Consider the following 18,986-nt stretch of genomic DNA (forward strand, 5'->3'; position numbering starts at 1 on the left):
ACAACTAATCACAAACATATCCATGGGGCTTTTCACTTTCTGTTACTATGTCCCTATGACAACACTTCCTGTCTCAGCTTCTGTGACTACGTCCCTATGACAACACTTACGGTCTAAGCTACAGTTATTGTGTACCTATGACAACTCTTCCTGTCCCAGCTGTATGTACTTATACAGCAAAACATTATCCATAACACAAGAGGGCGAGGGTCTCCTTCAGTCACTACAGCGAGGGCCAGGGGTTACATACCTACAGTTAATATTCTCTACTTTGAGCCAGGGGTCAGACATTAATACCGCGCCCTTAAAATAAAAAATTAAAAGAGTTGGCGCCATTTTTTAACCCTGCGTGCTCCCTTTCATTCTATGACTTCATTGTGAGTTTTGATCCTTCTGTGGATAGGTCTGAGCCTCAGGACTGAGCGTAATAACACAGATCAGAGATTTAACGAGCGGCGCCCGCTCATCACTGAGACGCCCCATATCTCTAGGATAGAGCAGTCATACCATCCCCTAATCGACCTCACCGCCGCGAAACGCATGAACACACACGTCTCGCCTGTTGCTATGGAATTCATTTTTCTGAGAGAATCGCAGTCATTTGCTGTGTAAATGAGGAACAGGTGCTCCAAAATCTCAGAAACCAGCGAAAAACTCATCTGAAGGGAACTGCCAAAATAATAGTTCTCGAAAATAAACATATTATAGGAATCGCTGCATTTACAAGCACAGAATTCATCAGTACTGAGATATTATACTCCAGAGCTGCGCTCACTATTCTGCTGGTGCAGTCACTGTGTACATACATTACATTACTTATCCTGTATTATACTCCAGAGCTGCGCTCACTATTCTGCTGGCACGGTCACTGTGTACATACATTACATTACTTATCCTGTACTGATCCTGAGTTACATCCTGTATTATACTCCAGAGCTGCACTCACTATTCTGCTGGCACGGTCACTGTGTACATACATTACATTACTTATACTGTACTGATCCTGAGTTACATCCTGTATTATACTCCAGAGCTGCGCTCACTATTCTGCTGGTACAGTCACTGTGTACATACATTACATTACTTATCCTGTACTTGCCCTGACTTACATGCTGTATTATATTCCAGAGCTGCGCTCACTATTCTGCTGGCACGGTCACTGTGTACATACATTACATTACTTATCCTGTACTGATCCTGAGTTACATCCTGTATTATACTCCAGAGCTGCACTCTATATTTATACACAGACACACAAGTATATACAGACACACATATACACGTATATACATACTCACCTGATTGGCTCGGGTAGTTGATAGCTGTAAAATAAAGAAACAGCCCATTACTTATGTTACAGCCGAGCAGCAGAGACCCCGACTATTCATATATTGCAGCCGCCATGTTTATTCTTCTGACACATTTACTGTCTGACATGATCTATTAAGGCTGCGGGATGGAAGGGGTTAACTGTAATGTCTATATAAAATATTTACACCCCCCCCCCATGGTACAGATGCATTATGGCGAGCGCATTGGGGCCGGTGGCGTGGAGCAGCTGTACACACAGTGCAGGCCGACTCTCCGAGGCTTCACGCGTCACTGATCTAGTACTGGCCAGACAGACAGGACCGCCACGGGAGACAGCGAGGAGAAACCGCGCGGAAAACGGACATGATAGTGGAACGAGCAGAGTGCACAGACATGTCTACTGTCATCTATGTTATTATATCAGTGATGTCAGTAACAGGGGGCGGGGCTGTGACAACCTCTCAGACATGATATATACAGGTTGGTTGTCAGTAGTGTTACTTACGCTCTTTGTAGCGGATTGTCCGGGAGGCAGAGTCACCAGGACCGGCGACGGTGTGCGGTGTAATCTTCACCTCGTAGCTTTGCGGGATCTTCAGGTCGGTCAGTCTGTACTCGTACAAGAATCCTTTCCCGATACTTCGGCTGGTCACTACGAAGCTGTTCAATCCCTTCATGTTCGGCTGCAAATCAGACAAGATGATCAGAGAAACATACATGTAACATTGTATATACATTGTATCCTGCAGATGCTTGGAGCATTGATCATGTGACCTGTCATGTGATCAGCAGCGAGCATTCTCTAGTATGGTGGTCAGGAAGTAGTTAATATATACCGTACCGAATCCATTCTATCTATACATATCTACATGTTCTTATTCACATTGTGCACAGTCTCGGCTTCCCTCCCACGCCTGTCATTATTCCTCAGGTAAATCTTCAGGTCACCGCGGCCCGGTCCTGACTCCTGACTAATGACTTCCTCCCCGCGTTCCGGCCTTGCCGCAGCGACCACCAGGGGCCCCTTACTTCGCCCATTATGTTCCATCTCATTCTGCTGAGTTACAAGAAATTTTGCGCCAATGAGTTTGAGCCCCTTGTCGCCGGGTTCTTCATCTTTTTTACGGTCGAGCCCGGCCATGGGGGGAGCGCGGCGGTGCCGGAGAGATTTATTAGACTCGCATGAACAGATCAATGTGAAATTCTTCATTTATGAACGGGGGTGTGAAGGGCGGGCGGGGGAGGGGAGGCTGCGGCCACAGAACAAGTCACCGGAAGATTGGGGAGTCTTGGCCGATGATTTCGGGTCTCTTCAGAATTCTTGTACTTTAGGATTTTTGTACTATAAGAAAATTTTCCCCAAATATCAGGATCCGGTTATATTGAAATATTCAGAGAGATCGAAGATTGTACAATAGTTTTGAAGAATTGTAAAAAAAAAAAAAGGGGGGAAAATATAATAATAAGATTTCTAGACATTCGCCATCTTATTATGTGTTATTAATAGATACATTGTATCAATAGGAAAGAGAAGTAAATAAACTACACAACATTTGTTACTTTTGTTCAACATCCATCACCGATCTGTGACTACTACCTGAGAATGGGGATGAAGAGGATATGTAGAAGATCTATTACATCTCCACCCTAACGCCCTCATTGTTCTACCCAATCAGGTTAGTTTGGTTCTTGTACATAGGAGCAGTATTATAGTAGTTATATTCTTGTACATAGGAGTAGTATTATAGTAGTTATATTCTTGTACATAGGAGTAGTATTATAATAGTTATATTCTTGTACATAGGAGCAGTATTATAATAGTTATATTCTTATACATAGGGGCAGTATTATAGTAGTTATATTCTTGTACATAGGAGTAGTATTATAGTAGTTATATTCTTGTACATAGGAGTAGTATTATAGTAGTTATATTCTTGTACATAGGAGCAGTATTATAGTAGTTATATTCTTATACATAGGGGCAGTATTATAGTAGTTATATTCTTGTACATAGGAGTAGTATTATAATAGTTATATTCTTGTACATAGGAGTAGTATTATAGTAGTTATATTCTTGTACATAGGAGCAGTATTATAGTAGTTATATTCTTGTACATAGGAGTAGTATTATAATAGTTATATTCTTATACATAGGGGCAGTATTATAGTAGTTATATTCTTGTACATAGGAGTAGTATTATAATAGTTATATTCTTGTACATAGGAGTAGTATTATAGTAGTTATATTCTTGTACATAGGAGTAGTATTATAGTAGTTATATTCTTGTACATAGGAGCAGTATTATAGTAGTTATATTCTTATACATAGGGGCAGTATTATAGTAGTTATATTCTTGTACATAGGAGTAGTATTATAATAGTTATATTCTTGTACATAGGAGTAGTATTATAGTAGTTATATTCTTGTACATAGGAGTAGTATTATAGTAGTTATATTCTTGTACATAGGAGTAGTATTATAGTAGTTATATTCTTGTACATAGGAGGTAGTATTATAGTAGTTATATTCTTGTACATAGGAGTAGTATTATAGTAGTTATATTCTTGTACATAGGAGGTAGTATTATAGTAGTTATATTCTTGTACATAGGAGCAGTATTATAGTAGTTATATTCTTGTACATAGGAGTAGTATTATAGTAGTTATATTCTTGTACATAGGAGTAGTATTATAGTAGTTATATTCTTGTACATAGGAGGTAGTATTATAGTAGTTATATTCTTGTACATAGGAGCAGTATTATAGTAGTTATATTCTTGTACATAGGAGTAGTATTATAGTAGTTATATTCTTGTACATAGGAGGTAGTATTATAGTAGTTATATTCTTGTACATAGGAGTAGTATTATAGTAGTTATATTCTTGTACATAGGAGGTAATTTTTATTAGTAAAAACAAAACAAAAATACATTACATTCCAGCAGAATTAATAACTAATAATAATAATAATAATAATATAACATAAATCAGACATGTCTGTCAGATAACAAAAATGAGAATCACTTTAACTTAAGAGTCCATTGCTGGCAGGATAAAGAGGGGGAAAAAAAAAATAAATCCATAAATAAATGAACAGACTTATTTGCAGTGTTATCAGAATATTCAGCAATCGATATATACATTTCTCCACAATTTTACATTATCAGACTTTTTTCTGACCTCCAGAGACTTTATCCACCTCAGTTCAGACATGATATATGTGACAGCGGTCATATGATGGAAGGGCTCTCTGTGTAGGGACACCTGGGTCCTCGTATGCCAGTGATAATATTTGATGACAGTAATAATAATATACAGGGTCTCCCGGTTAATGTCACCTATATTAGTTGGGATGCCATATATGATTTCGGGGTATTTGAGTGATTGTAATCGGGGAATTTTCAGCCTCCGGGATATTTCCTGCCAGATCTTTCGCCCTCCCCCGCACTCTGATATAAAATGTGCCATGGTCTCCTCCTGCTGGCAACCCAATGGACATGCCCGATCTGTCACACTGAGATGTTTTAGGTTGCCTCTTACAAAAAGTTTCCCATGCAGAGATAGCCAGGCAATGTCAAAGAACTTTGCAGGGAGCCTCAGACCAGTGAGGAGCCTCAGACTATCCTGCAGGGTTATAGATGTACAGTCCCTCAATGCCGGCTGGAGACAATAGAAGGTCTTACATACCCTGGTGTATAGATCTCTCCTGGTCTTACTCACCAGATAGGTCTTTTCAATACCCCATTTTTTCAGGCACCTTATGCCATAGTCCAGATACTGGGGGAGGTAGTCACGAGTCGATCGACCCCTCTTAAGGCTGCCGCCTCGCACCCAGGATTCTGCAAAAGGCAATATCCAGTCCCTGATACTATTTACCCACAGGGAGCTGTTATCTGAGTCCAGGCAACCAAAATTTACTTTTAGAAACATGGAGTCAAAAAACACCCTTGGATTTAACATATCCAGCCCACCCTCTCTCCTCTGTAGGTAGGTTATCCCTCTTTTTACTGGGTTCAACCTGTTCCCCCACAAAAGTTGGAAGAACAGGCTAAAGAGCCTAGCGGAGAAAGATTCTGGCAAAGGAAAGACAACAGAGACGTACAAGAAGACAGGGACCAGGTAAGTCTTCAACATTTTAACCCTTTCTCTATAGGTCAGCCTCCAGTTCTTCCATCGCTGAACCTTTGCATTTCCGGATTCCAACTTTTCTTCCCAATTTAGTCTGCAATTATCATCCCTCCCGAATTTCACCCCAAGGATCTTAATATAGGAGGAGGCCTGGGCAAACTGCGGCAGATCAAATGTAGGACCAGTATGACCCGTCCAGAGAGCTTGACTCTTCTCAAGGTTGACAAGAGACCCGGAGGCCTCTGAGTAACTTCTGATGGCTGCAGACAACATCTCCACCTCACGAGGCTCAGATATCACCACAGTCACATCATCCGCGTAGGCAACAACTCTCAGGGGCAAGCAGTGGGGGACCGGCGCCCCCTGAAAATCACACTCCTGCAGTGACCTAAGAAACGGGTCTATGGCAAACACATACAGTAATGGACTCAGTGGGCAACCTTGTCTCACCCCTGCCTCAACCCTGAAAGCATCACCCTGCCAACCATTAATCAGAGGAAAGCTCTCCGCCTCACGGTACAAAGTTCTCAGCCAATCCACAAATTGTCCCGGAATACCGTACTTTGTCAAAGTCGCCCATAGATACTCATGGTCTACTCTGTCAAAGGCCTTAGCCTGGTCAAGACTCACAACATATCTCCCACACCTCAGAGCTTTACATCTCTCAAACATCTCCCTTATCGAGATAACTGCTCCAGAGATGTTCCGCCCTTTAACTGTGCCAAACTGTGAGCCTGCCAACAGTGCCGGGGACAAACAAACTAATCTAGAGAACAGAATTTTTGCAAGAATCTTCCTATCGACATTCAAGAGGGCAATCGGCCTCCAGTTCTTGATGTCACTAGGCTCTTTACCTTTAGACAGCAGGATCAGGGAGGACACTCTCATGGATGGAGGCATCAGGTGGTTTTCTAGACTAGTTTTGTATACATCCACGAGAATTGGTGCCAAGAGGTCTCGGAATTTCTTATAGAACTCAGCTGTAATCCCATCTGGACCTGGTGCCTTCTTCAGATGTAACTTATCTATGGCCTCTTTCACCTCCTCCACTGTTAACTCTGCTGTCAAAGGAGAAAAGTCCAAATCATTAGTATCAGGACCTGGAGTTGCCTCCAAGAATTGAGCCACCTTCTCTCTATCCAAAACCTTCTTCTGAAACAAGTCAGCATAGTAAGTTCTCACCACCCCCAGGATACCCTCCCGAGACTCCTGTAACACACCCTGGGAGTCAGTGAGACCTGTGACCGATTTATTTGCCACCCGCTCCCTGCAATTCTCAAAAGGATCCGGAGCCCCTAAGGACCCATAATCCCGTTCAAGAACCAGGGATGTATACCTGCGGTACTGATACTGACTGATCTCAGATTTCAGCCGGTCAATCTTCTGTTGGTTATCCCCGCCCGCCGAATAGAGTGACTCTAATTCTTTCCGCAGCCTGAGATACTGGCTATACTTACTCTTCCCCTTCTTAACTGACAGTCTCCTTAAGAGGGATCTGATCTCCTCCTTGACATCCTCCCACCAGTCTGCCATGTTGTCATAAAACACCACTCTCTCAAGCTGGTTCTGAAATAGAGAGTGGACACAACTCCGGACACAGTCATCGTCCAAGAGGCTGGAATTGAGCTTCCATAGGCCTCTCCCAATATCAGGGCGTTTTGTGGAGCCCAAGCAAAAATACAAAGCCAGATGGTCAGAATAAGGGACTGTCTTTTCACTTTTCTCACTAACATGCTCAGCGGGACTGACCAGAGCTAAGTCTATCCGACTGCATCTACCAGCGCAGGAGTAAGTGAATTTTGGTTTCCTACCACCCTCAGTAAACACATCAGACAGACCAGCCTGTGAAATAATTCTGCTTAAGACCTTGCAGTCCCTGGTGAGAGGCCGACCAGTAGGTCTGTCACTGGATGACATGGTGGCATTGAAGTCCCCTGCCATGACTACCGGAACAGATGTAAACAAGTACTGCTTGACTTCATCAAACAGACGTGCCCTTTCCATCACCGACTGCGGTGGACCATAGATATTAATGAGTCGGAGCCTTCTGCCTCGGATGGTAACTTCTAAAACCAGGCACCTCCCCATCAGAACCTCAGTGAATCTGTGTATGGTGACATCAGGGGTGTTAAACAGTATAGAAACCCCGGCATAAGGTTCCACAGCCAGAGACCAGAAGGACGGGCCAGATTTCCATTCTCTCTCTGCTTCTCGTATTAGTCCTAAAGTATTTAAACGGGTTTCTTGTAAGAAATAGACATCGGCATCAAGATATCTCAGATGTTCATACACTGCGTGTCTTGTCCTCCTTGCTCGGATGCTATTCACATTACTAGAGATAACTTTAAGATAGAAACCTGCCATCAGAACAACTAGGAATATGAGAAACAGAGAGATGGGCCCCATTGTCATAGATCAGAGTCAGAGGTGTCCTGGTGACCAGCTGTTTCCATGTCTGATTCGGACTGCCCCTCATCTCGGTGGGGTCTCCTCTTATTGGGAGGATCGCCCTCTGGTTCATCCTCATACTCCGCCATCATTCGTGAGAGTTCTCTGTCTAGTTCTGCTTCTCCGTCTGACTCTGATAGGACACTAAATCTATTCCCCGTTGCAGTGACCTCGCCTGCACTACTTACTCTCATCTTTGTGGGCTTTTCTACCGTGGTCCACTCACCCTCAGGCTTACGGCTGGCTTTATCCTTCTTCCTCCTTTTATTATTGTTGGATGATCGGGCAGGAGAAGAGACGACCACTGAGGGTTGTACAACCTGCTCGACAACCTCCATGGTCGTCTCAATGGGACCTGACTCGGCCTGGTCTTGGGTGGTATCACCTGTATGTGGTTGAGGCTCCGCCTCCGTGACTACTGACCCTGACAATAGCGCCTCCTCCTCCTCCTGTATGTCATCAGCCGCTGCCAGCAAGTCCTCATCAGGGCTATCCTTACAGATGTTATGCCAGGCATCAGGACAATCTCTGTGGGGGTGACCGATCCGACCGCACAGGTTACACCTAATGCTTTGGCATGTGGCACTCACGTGGCCCATTTCATTACATAGGCTACACTTTACCATGGAGCATACACTGGCCACATGGCCGGCCTTCCCACACTTGAAGCACCGGCGAGGCTGACCCGCATAGAAGCAGATCCCTTTTTCTCGGCCTATAAAGAACGAATTGGGCAGATGTTGGGTTATGTTGTTCTGCTGACGCAACTTCACCAGGACCCTCCACCCACCGGTCCAGACCCCGTCTTCATCCCTGTTCTTAGTAAGATCGGACATGAGGTCACAATGCCTCCTGAGCCAGATGACAATGTCCTGAGGGGGAACGGCTTCATTCCAAAATACAATTGTGACAGAGGCTGTATCTGGCCTAGAGATGGGGATGAAACTGAACTTATCCCAACCTTCCGTATCTCTCAACCTGGTGAGATTGGCCCAGAACCGGTCCAGATCAGACATCAGCTTAAAACTAACATCATACCCCTGGCGGTCAGGAAGGTTTATGACGGCCAGGATATCAGTCGGCACAAAGCCCATCTGGGTACATAGGAGCTCTCGGACCACAAACCTCCTATCCGGCAGATCCTCCTTGGCACCTCCGTGCCTAAACCTGACTACATTCCTCCTCCTGAAAGCCTGGCCTGTATAATTGGAGTTTGATGCAAAAGATGGAGCACCGCGGCTCCAGGCATTCCCTGAGGAGGTACGGCCGGATCCGCCATCTTGGCGTGTTTGTGGGCGCTGTGTGGGCTGCTGAGCACCTGTACCACGTGGTTCTGCTACTGTGCGAGTATCCAGAGGGGGAAAGTCCTGCACACTGGACTGTCCTGTGTCCGCCCCACCATCAACCTCTATGTCTGCAATATCACCAGACTCCAGAGACTGGACTGCAGAGGGGTCTGACGCCATAGATAGTGAAGGATCCCCCCCAGAAACACCTTCCCCTGCTGGGCCGTTATCACATACAGGAATATCCATAATATCAGGCACATTAGTCAGACAATCAGCGGCAGCAGAGTCCTGCACAGCAGAGTCCATATTAGTATTATAGTCAGCGGCAGCAGAGTCCTGCATAGCAGAGTCCATATTACCACTACAGTCAGCGGCAGCAGAGTCCTGCACAACAGAGTCCACAACCTGTAACCCCAAATATGTTACTCCCCCAGTACCTTCAGGTAAGAGTCCATAGTCCTGCTGCAATGACTTGTCTCCTGGGACTTGTGGTGTCTGCACAGCTGCTACTTCATTACCATTAGGCAGGGGTCCATGACCTGGTTGCAAAGTGCTGGTTGCTGGGACTTGTGGTGCCTTGCTGAGAACTGCTGCAGGTTTTTGCTGTTGCTGAACACTGGTCGCTTTCCCGTACAAATTCCCTTCCTTAAAAGGGAAACTTGCTGGCTGCAGAACTGGTTTTACATGGGACTGCTGGCTGCCACCTTGAGAGGGTTCAGACCCAGCTTTAGCACAAGGTGATGGTGACTTCTGGTATTCCTGGAACCGCTGCTGGTTTCTGTATGATTCTCCCACCGGTCCCATTTGCTCCAGTACAGTCTCGGTCTCCCGTACGTTCTCGGCGAGCTCTTTCGCCAGTGCGCTCAGCTTCCTGTCCAGTAACACCAGTTTCTCAGGGCATGCAGACTTTTTTAGATTATACGCACATTCAATCTGTCTCTGCAGATATATTTTACTGGCCTTCAATGTCTCCAGTCGCTTGACCAGTGCTGGTATCTCATCTGCCAGGCGCAGTTCTGGTGCTCGCTCAGTAGCTGTGACAGTCTGTGCATTGTTGGAAAGCTTTGCAGGTTGGTTACCCCCAGTATGGCTTCTGGTTGGTGTAGCCTGTGATTTCTGACATGCTACGGCTGTTGTCACTGCCATGGGCCCACAATGTCCAGACTGGGGACTATGTCCCAGTTTATTTCCAGTGACTGTACTGCTGGTACCTTGAAGCTTCCCCGCTGGTCTCCCTTTGATCTCCTCCACTGCCTTCACTACATTTTTGTAGTTACCGCTTCCAGATCTTGTCCGCTCAGACCGTACCAATACAGACTGCTGCATGTTCTCCTGCATGGTCTGCTTCTCCAGGGATGTTCTCCTCTGTCTGCAGGAGGGTGGGGTGGACTGGACACCTGCAACCTGCAATGGAGTCTGCACAGGCTGCAAAGTTTGCTCCTTACATTCAACCATTTTGCTTGGTTGTTGCACCGTACTACTGCTTGCTTCCGTTACTTCTTCCTTTACAACTTTCTTCCCATCTTGGCTTGCTGCACTAGGACTGCTGACACACTGGACACGATTCCCATTACTGGGGACTTTAGGATTTCCATCCATTTTTTTAGTTGTCTGGGAATTGCTTCCCAGAGAAGGCCTTGGAGCCTGGGCCTTGGCAGGGGAACTTCCCCACCCAGGGCGGCCCCGCCCTGGGCTATCTCCAGACATCAGGAGCCTCAGGAGAGCTACAAAAACACGTCCTCACAGCTAGGAGGTAGTATTATAGTAGTTATATTCTTGTACATAGGAGTAGTATTATAGTAGTTATATTCTTGTACATAGGAGCAGTATTATAGTAGTTATATTCTTATACATAGGGGCAGTATTATAGTAGTTATATTCTTGTACATAGGAGTAGTATTATAATAGTTATATTCTTGTACATAGGAGTAGTATTATAGTAGTTATATTCTTGTACATAGGAGTAGTATTATAGTAGTTATATTCTTGTACATAGGAGTAGTATTATAGTAGTTATATTCTTGTACATAGGAGGTAGTATTATAGTAGTTATATTCTTGTACATAGGAGTAGTATTATAGTAGTTATATTCTTGTACATAGGAGGTAGTATTATAGTAGTTATATTCTTGTACATAGGAGCAGTATTATAGTAGTTATATTCTTGTACATAGGAGTAGTATTATAGTAGTTATATTCTTGTACATAGGAGTAGTATTATAATAGTTATATTCTTGTACATAGGAGGTAGTATTATAGTAGTTATATTCTTGTACATAGGAGCAGTATTATAGTAGTTATATTCTTGTACATAGGAGTAGTATTATAGTAGTTATATTCTTGTACATAGGAGGTAGTATTATAGTAGTTATATTCTTGTACATAGGAGTAGTATTATAGTAGTTATATTCTTGTACATAGGAGGTAGTATTATAGTAGTTATATTCTTGTACATAGGAGTAGTATTATAGTAGTTATATTCTTGTACATAGGAGGTAGTATTATAGTAGTTATATTCTTGTACATAGGAGTAGTATTATAGTAGTTATATTCTTGTACATAGGAGGTAGTATTATAGTAGTTATATTCTTGTACATAGGAGTAGTATTATAGTAGTTATATTCTTGTACATAGGAGGTAGTATTATAGTAGTTATATTCTTGTACATAGGAGCAGTATTATAGTAGTTATAGTCTTGTACATAGGAGCAGTATTATAGTAGTTATATTCTTGTACATAGGAGCAGTATTATAATAGTTATATTCTTGTACATAGGAGTAGTATTATAGTAGTTATATTCTTGTACATTGGAGTAGTATTATAGTAGTTATATTCTTGTATATAGGAGCAGTATTATAGTAGTTATATTCTTGTACATAGGAGCAGTATTATAGGAGTTATATTGTAGTACATAGGAGCAGTATTATAGTAGTTATATTCTTGTACATAGGAGGTAGTATTATAGTAGTTATATTGTTGTACATAGGGAGTAGTATTATAGTAGTTATATTCTTGTACATAGGAGCAGTATTATAGGAGTTATATTGTAGTACATAGGAGCAGTATTATAGTAGTTATATTCTTGTACATAGGAGCAGTATTATAGTAGTTATATTCTTGTACATAGGATGTAGTATTATAGTAGTTACATTCTTGTACATAGGAGCAGTATTATAGGAGTTATATTGTAGTACATAGGAGCAGTATTATAGTAGTTATATTCTTGTACATAGGAGTAGTATTATAGTAGTTATATTCTTGTACATAGGCGGTAGTATTATAGTAGGTATATTCTTGTACATAGGAGCAGTATTATAGGAGTTATATTGTAGTACATAGGAGCAGTATTATAGTAGTTATAGTCTTGTACATAGGAGTAGTATTATACCCTGTTTCCCCGAAAATAAGACACCCCCCCTTCACCTTCTGGATCACATACAACCAGCAGTCATGCCGGCGATCCGCTAAGGAAGCATCAGCATGACTGCCAATTGTTCCCCGCTCAAGCCGCTGCATAAGACATCCCCCGAAAATAAGAAAGGTCATATATTTCGTTAGATAATTAATTATAAGAGACTGTCTTATTTTCAGGGAAACAGGGTAGTGGTTATATTCTTGTACATAGGAGCAGTATTATAGTAGTTACTGTATATTCTTGTACATAGGAGCAGTATTATAGTAGTTATAGTCTTGTACATAGGAGCAGTATTATAGTAGTTATATTCTTGTACATAGGAGCAGTATTATAGTAGTTATATTCTTGTACATAGGAGCAGTATTATAGTAGTTACTGTATATTCTTGTACATAGGAGCAGTATTATAATAGTTATATTCTTGTACATAGGAGCAGTATTATAGTAGTTACTGTATATTCTTGTACATAGTAGCAGTATTATAGTAGTTATAGTCTTGTACATAGGAGGTAGTATTATAGTAGTTATATTCTTGTACATAGGAGCAGTATTATAGTAGTTATATTCTTGTACATAGGATTCAACTCTGCATCCAGTAATAGAGCCCCGGACCCCCGATCACCCCCCCCCCCCCCTCTGATCACGTTTCCTCCTCTCTGTTTGGCGGTTGGTGTCACACACTGACAATCCCTCCTTTCTCCTTCTCAGTGATGTACAGAACCCTGTGACTTGTACCAGAGATGTCATATTCTGATTGAACATTCCTTAGGAGCTTCTTCCCCTCTTCTGTCGGCCACTGGATAGGCTTCTTGGCATATTTAGCATTGGATTACTTAGAGACTCCGGACCTGTCAGAGCTGATGTTAGAAGTCTCGTCTTCTCTGCACAGATAAAATAACTTTTGCTTACTTTCGCTGCTTTAAGCTGTGCTTGAAGATTTTCTGCTGTGAGCTTTTGATCACACAAAGTGTTGACTCTCAGTAACTTGTCACATGATTTTGCAGTGGCTTTTGGTCTCCCAGATCTCTTCCTGTCAGAGTTTCCTCCAGTTTCCAATCCCCTTTTGATGGTGTCGGATTCTGTGCTGACTGTTACCCTGGCATTTCTCTGCTGGACAGACCTTCACTTCTAAGGGTTACTGTATATTTTCTGTCTTCTCTTGCAGTATTTGCCTGCTCCTTGCCTCTATAATAGTGACGTGTGCAACCCCAAACAGTAAAACTGTCCAAACCCTGTCCTAGGGGGCGCAGTCTGCAGTTGCTTTCTGTGCTGCAGAGCAGAACTCCTTAATGCCTTCCCTAAAAAATCCCTTTTGTTAAATTAAAAAAAATCATCCTAGTGTGACTGTTGAGGTGAGAAATTATCTTACTTTGAACCTTCTCATGTATTTACTGTGCTAGGACTGTGTTAATGTCAAAGATAACTAAAAAAATGGGAGCGTCCTAAAACTTTTACTGGTAGTGTAACCCTAAATATTTGTTCAACACTTTCCTATGAATGTACATTTGGAATCTCCGTCCACAGATACTTAGAGATAAATCTATAAATCGGACATTACTGCCGCTCAGACACGATCTCCGCCTCCTCACATTGTACTGACAATATGAAGGCCGAGGACAGCAGAGGGTTAATGTGCAGATCATCTCCTTATGTATGCTGGAGATATCGGAAGCTTCAAGGAGATCTCAGATCTGAGACCATTGAGGAGAGATTGAGGGTCACAGTAGACTGTCCCTCCATACTACACAGACTTGTATTATCTCTGTACAGTAGACTGTCTCTCCATACTACACCGACTTGTATTATATCTGTACACTAGACTGTCTCTCCATACTACACAGACTTGTATTATCTCTGTACAGTAGACTGTCTCTCCATACTACACAGACTTGTATTATCGCTGTACAGTAGACTGTCTCTCCATACTACACAGACTTGTATTATCTCTGTACAGTAGACTGTCTCCCTATACAGCACAGACTTGTATTATCGCTGTACAGTAGACTGTCTCTCCATACTACACAGACTTGTATTATCTCTGTACAGTAGACTGTCTCCCTATACAGCACAGACTTGTATTATCTCTGTACAGTAGACTGTCTCTCCATACTACACAGACTTGTATTATCTCTGTACACTAGACTGTCTCTCCATACTACACAGACTTGTATTATATCTGTACAGTAGACTGTCCCTCCATACTACACAGACTTGTATTATCTCTGTACAGTACACTGTCTCTCCATACTACACAGACTTGTATTATCGCTGTACAGTAGACTGTCTCTTCATACTACACAGACTTGTATTATCTCTGTACAGTAGACTGTCTCTCCATACTACACAGACTTGTATTATATGCTGTACAGTAGACTGTCTCTCTATATTACACAGACTTGTATTATCTCTGTATAGTAGACTGTCTCTCCATACTACACAGACTTGTATTATCGCTGTACAGTAGACTGTCTCTCCATACTACACAGACTTGTATTATCTCTGTACAGTAGACTGTCTCTCCATACTACACAGACTTGTATTATCTCTGTACAGTAGACTGTCTCTCTATACAGCACAGACTTGTATTATCTCTGTACAGTAGACTGTCTCTCCATACTACTCAGACTTGTATTATCTCTGTACAGTAGACTGTATCTCCATACTACACAGACTTGTATTATCTCTGTACAGTAGACTGTCTCTCCATACTACACAAACTTGTATTATCTCTGTACAGTAGACTGTCTCTCCATACTACACAGACTTGTATTATCTCTGTACAGTAGACTGTCTCTCTATACAGCACAGACTTGTATTATCTCTGTACAGCAGACTGTCTCTCCATACTACACAGACTTGTATTATCGCTGTACAGTAGACTGTCTCTCCATACTACACAGACTTGTATTATCTCTGTACAGTAGACTGTCTCTCCATACTACACAGACTTGTATTATCTCTGTACAGTAGACTGTCTCTCCATACTACACAGACTTGTATTATCTCTGTACAGTAGACTGTCTCTCCATACTACACAGACTTGTATTATCTCTGTACAGTAGACTGTCTCTCCATACTACACAGACTTGTATTATCTCTGTACAGTAGACTGTCTCTCCATACTACACAGACTTGTATTATCTCTGTACATTAGACTGTCTCTCCATACTACACAGACTTGTATTATCTCTGTACAGTAGACTGTCTCTCCATAAGACAACTTCCTGTAGTTTCTGGATTTAAAACTAACAGGATAAGATTTTGTCAAGACTGTCATAATTTACCTTGATTTTTTGGTCAGGTATTTCTAGAGACAGAATTCTCTGACACATTGTACACAATACTCAAGAGCTGCGACCTGTATAATGTGTGCACAACTGTCAGAAGCCATACATGTCACCGCACCGCCTGCCCCGTATTACACACAGAAAGGTCACTACCTCTCATATACAAGAAGGTCTGTGAAAGGAAATGGCAGGTCACTGACCCGTCACCAAGTCCTCGCCTGGGCGCACCACTACATATCAATAACTGGTGTGTAACCTCCATGGAGAAACCTGCAGAAGGCATGATGGGACATGGAAGAATGTCACACAGGACCAGTACAGGATAAGTAATGTAGTGTATGTACACAGTGAGTGTACCAGCAGAATAGTGAGTGCAGCTCTGGAGTATAATACAAGATAAGTAATGTAATGTATGTACACAGTCAGTGGCGTAACTAGGAATGTCGGGGCCCCGTGGCGAACCTTTGACATGCCCCCCCCCCCCGGCTGACGCCGAAAACCCCGCACGACCCCACCCCCCGCATTCCTACGCACACTATTACGCTCCATAGTGGCCCCTGCACACATTATTATACGCCATAGTGGCCCCTGCACACAGTATTATATCCCATAGTGGCCCCTGCACACATTATTATACCCCATAGTGGCCCCTGCACACAGTATTATACCCCATAGTGGCCCCTGCACACAGTATTATACCCCATAGTGGTCCCTGCACACAGTATTATCCCCCATAGTGGCCCTGCACACAGTATTATGCCCCATTGTGGCCCCTGTACACAGTATTATATCCCATAGTGGCCCCTGCACACATTATTATACCCCATAGTGGCCCCTGCACACAGTATTATACCCCATAGTGGCCCCTGCACACAGTATTATGCCCCATAGTGGCCCTGCACACAGTATTATGCCCCATTGTGGCCCCTACACACAGTATTATCCCCTATAGTTGTCCCTGCACACAGTATTATCCCCCATAGTGGCCCTGCACACAGTATTATCCCCCATAGTGGCCCTGCACACAGTATTATGCCCCATTGTGGCCCCTACACACAGTATTATCCCCCATTGTGGCCCCTTCACCCACTATTATGCCCCGTTGTGGACACCCATTAACAATTATTATACTCTGGGGTCTTTTCACACCCCAGAGTATAATAATCGGAGACCCAGGGGAAGAACAACATAAAAAAACAAAAAACACTGTAACTTACCTGTCTCCCGACTCCCCGCTGGCGGCCATCTTCAATGACGTCAGGGATGTCATGTGAGCGGGAGCCTGCGTCGCGACGCATAAGGACGCAGGCCCCGATCATGTGACGTCTGAGACGTCACACAAGTAGGCCGAAGCCTGCGCGGAGCCTGGAGAGGTAAGTAACACAGTTTTTTATGTTCAGTTACCTCTCCTGCACTTCCGATCATTATACTCGGGGGTCCGAAAAGACCCCTGAGTATAATAGTGCTTGTGGGGCCCGCAGTGTCACTTACCGATCCCGGCCCCTGCCAGGATCGGTAAGTATATAGGGCCCGTTAGCGGCTGGAGTAACACAGTGACTGCACCAGCAGAATAGTGAGCGCAGCTCTGGAGTATAATACAGGATGTAACTCAGGATCAGTACAGGATAAGTAATGTAATGTATGTACACAGCGACTGTACCAGCAGAGTAGTGAGCGCAGCTCTGGAGTATAATACAGGATAAGTAATGTAATGTATGTACACAGTGACTGTACCAGCAGAATAGTGAGCGCAGCTCTGGAGTATAATACAGGATGTAACTCAGGATCAGTACAGGATAAGTAATGTAATGTATGTACACAGTGACTGTACCAGCAGAATAGTGAGTGCAGCTCTGGAGTATAATACAGGATGTAACTCAGGATCAGTACAGGATAAGTAATGTAATGTATGCACACAGTGACTGCACCAGCAGAATAGTGAGCGCAGCTCTGGAGTATAATACAGGATAAGTAATGTAATGTATGTACACAGTGACTGCACCAGCAGAATAGTGAGCGCAGCTCTGGAGTATAATACAGGATGTAACTCAGGATCAGTGTAGGGTTCCCGGTGTGACCCCTGCGGTGAGCGCTCTGGAGCTGTCTGGTTCCTTACTATAGTGTGTGATATTCTTGTACTAGGTGAGTGCTGGTAAGTGCGGGATGATACTTTATAACCTTTCATGATGGTGCTTAATTCATCCATAATGGCGGTTCTCTCTCAGCTCGCCGTTTCCTCGCACATTATCCGTATATATTTATGTTACCGCCACATCGATGCTTTTAACATGCTTTATATAGGCGAGTATTGTGCGTCTCTTACTAAAGTGCGGCCGCAGCTTCGATAAGATGACATTAATGCCCCCTGCTGAAAGCATAATGGAGGGAAGACGCGGCGGTGACCACGATGTATACAGGAGCCCATTACCCACAACACAACAAAAATCAATAAGTGCACAGAGATTTCTGCACCGTGTGAATGGCGCTGTTAATAACGGCAGAGTTAACACAGCGCTGATATCCATCCTTGTTAGAAGAAGATTATTATGTGATGGTTTTGCTCTTGATAACAGATTTATTTGTAAAGATGTAAAGGGCGGCAGTACTACAAGGGAGGAGCTGAGGTCTATCTTATATCACAGATGTAGATTTGTTACTATTGTAGCACAGCAGGGCTTGCCAAGTTCTGGACTTCCTGGTTTATGAATAGAATGCGAAAACTACAGACTGACACTGAAACAGAAGAGATAATGGGCGAATACAGAAATCTACAACACAATGGCGGCCACTGGTGCGTCGTGTAATATCTAATCACTGTGTCCAGCAAAATACTACAAAACATCAGAACTTGATGAATTGTTATTATTACTATTGATAAACAGAACAATTATTAGATCAGTTTTCACCTGATCATCTATTGTCACCCTATGAGGAATAGCAGAGTAGGAGGAATAGCAGAGCTGAAGGTGTAGCAGAGCTGGAGGAATAGCAGAACTGAAGGTGTCGCAGGGCTGGAGGAATAGCAGAGCTGGAAATATAGCAGAGCTGGAGGAATAGCAGAGCTGGAGGTATAGTAGAGGTAGAATTACAAAGCTGGTGTTATAGTATAG

General features: G+C 43.1%; 1 protein-coding gene and 1 long non-coding RNA gene across 6 annotated transcripts in view; both read right to left on the bottom strand.

The window, feature by feature from the left end:
- The window catches only part of MDGA1 (MAM domain containing glycosylphosphatidylinositol anchor 1), a 182,521-nt gene that overhangs the window by 19,373 nt on the left and 144,162 nt on the right, over positions 1–18,986 (bottom strand). For all 3 annotated transcript variants that reach the window (XR_012715302.1, XM_075267338.1, XM_075267337.1), the window contains 2 exons: positions 1,817–1,994; positions 1,299–1,322 (listed from right to left, as the gene is read on the bottom strand). Coding sequence is in view for 2 of the 3 variants with exons in the window: in XM_075267338.1 (XP_075123439.1) it covers positions 1,299–1,322; positions 1,817–1,994 (202 nt within the window). In the remaining variant the exon portion in view is untranslated. The remainder of the gene's footprint in view (positions 1–1,298; positions 1,323–1,816; positions 1,995–18,986) is intronic.
- On the bottom strand, positions 14,407–15,791 carry LOC142197215 (uncharacterized). 3 transcript variants are annotated; one of them, XR_012715305.1, is made up of 7 exons: positions 15,492–15,791; positions 15,400–15,444; positions 15,262–15,352; positions 15,078–15,122; positions 14,893–14,937; positions 14,663–14,753; positions 14,407–14,477 (listed from the first exon to the last, which is right to left on the bottom strand). It is a non-coding gene; the product is annotated as an uncharacterized LOC142197215 (long non-coding RNA). The 3 variants fall into 3 exon arrangements; XR_012715304.1 differs by lacking the exon at positions 15,400–15,444; XR_012715303.1 differs by having other exon boundaries at positions 15,262–15,444.

Source organism: Leptodactylus fuscus, chromosome 3 (assembly GCF_031893055.1).
Source record: "Leptodactylus fuscus isolate aLepFus1 chromosome 3, aLepFus1.hap2, whole genome shotgun sequence".
In the NCBI taxonomy this organism is placed as follows: Eukaryota; Metazoa; Chordata; class Amphibia; order Anura; family Leptodactylidae; genus Leptodactylus; species Leptodactylus fuscus.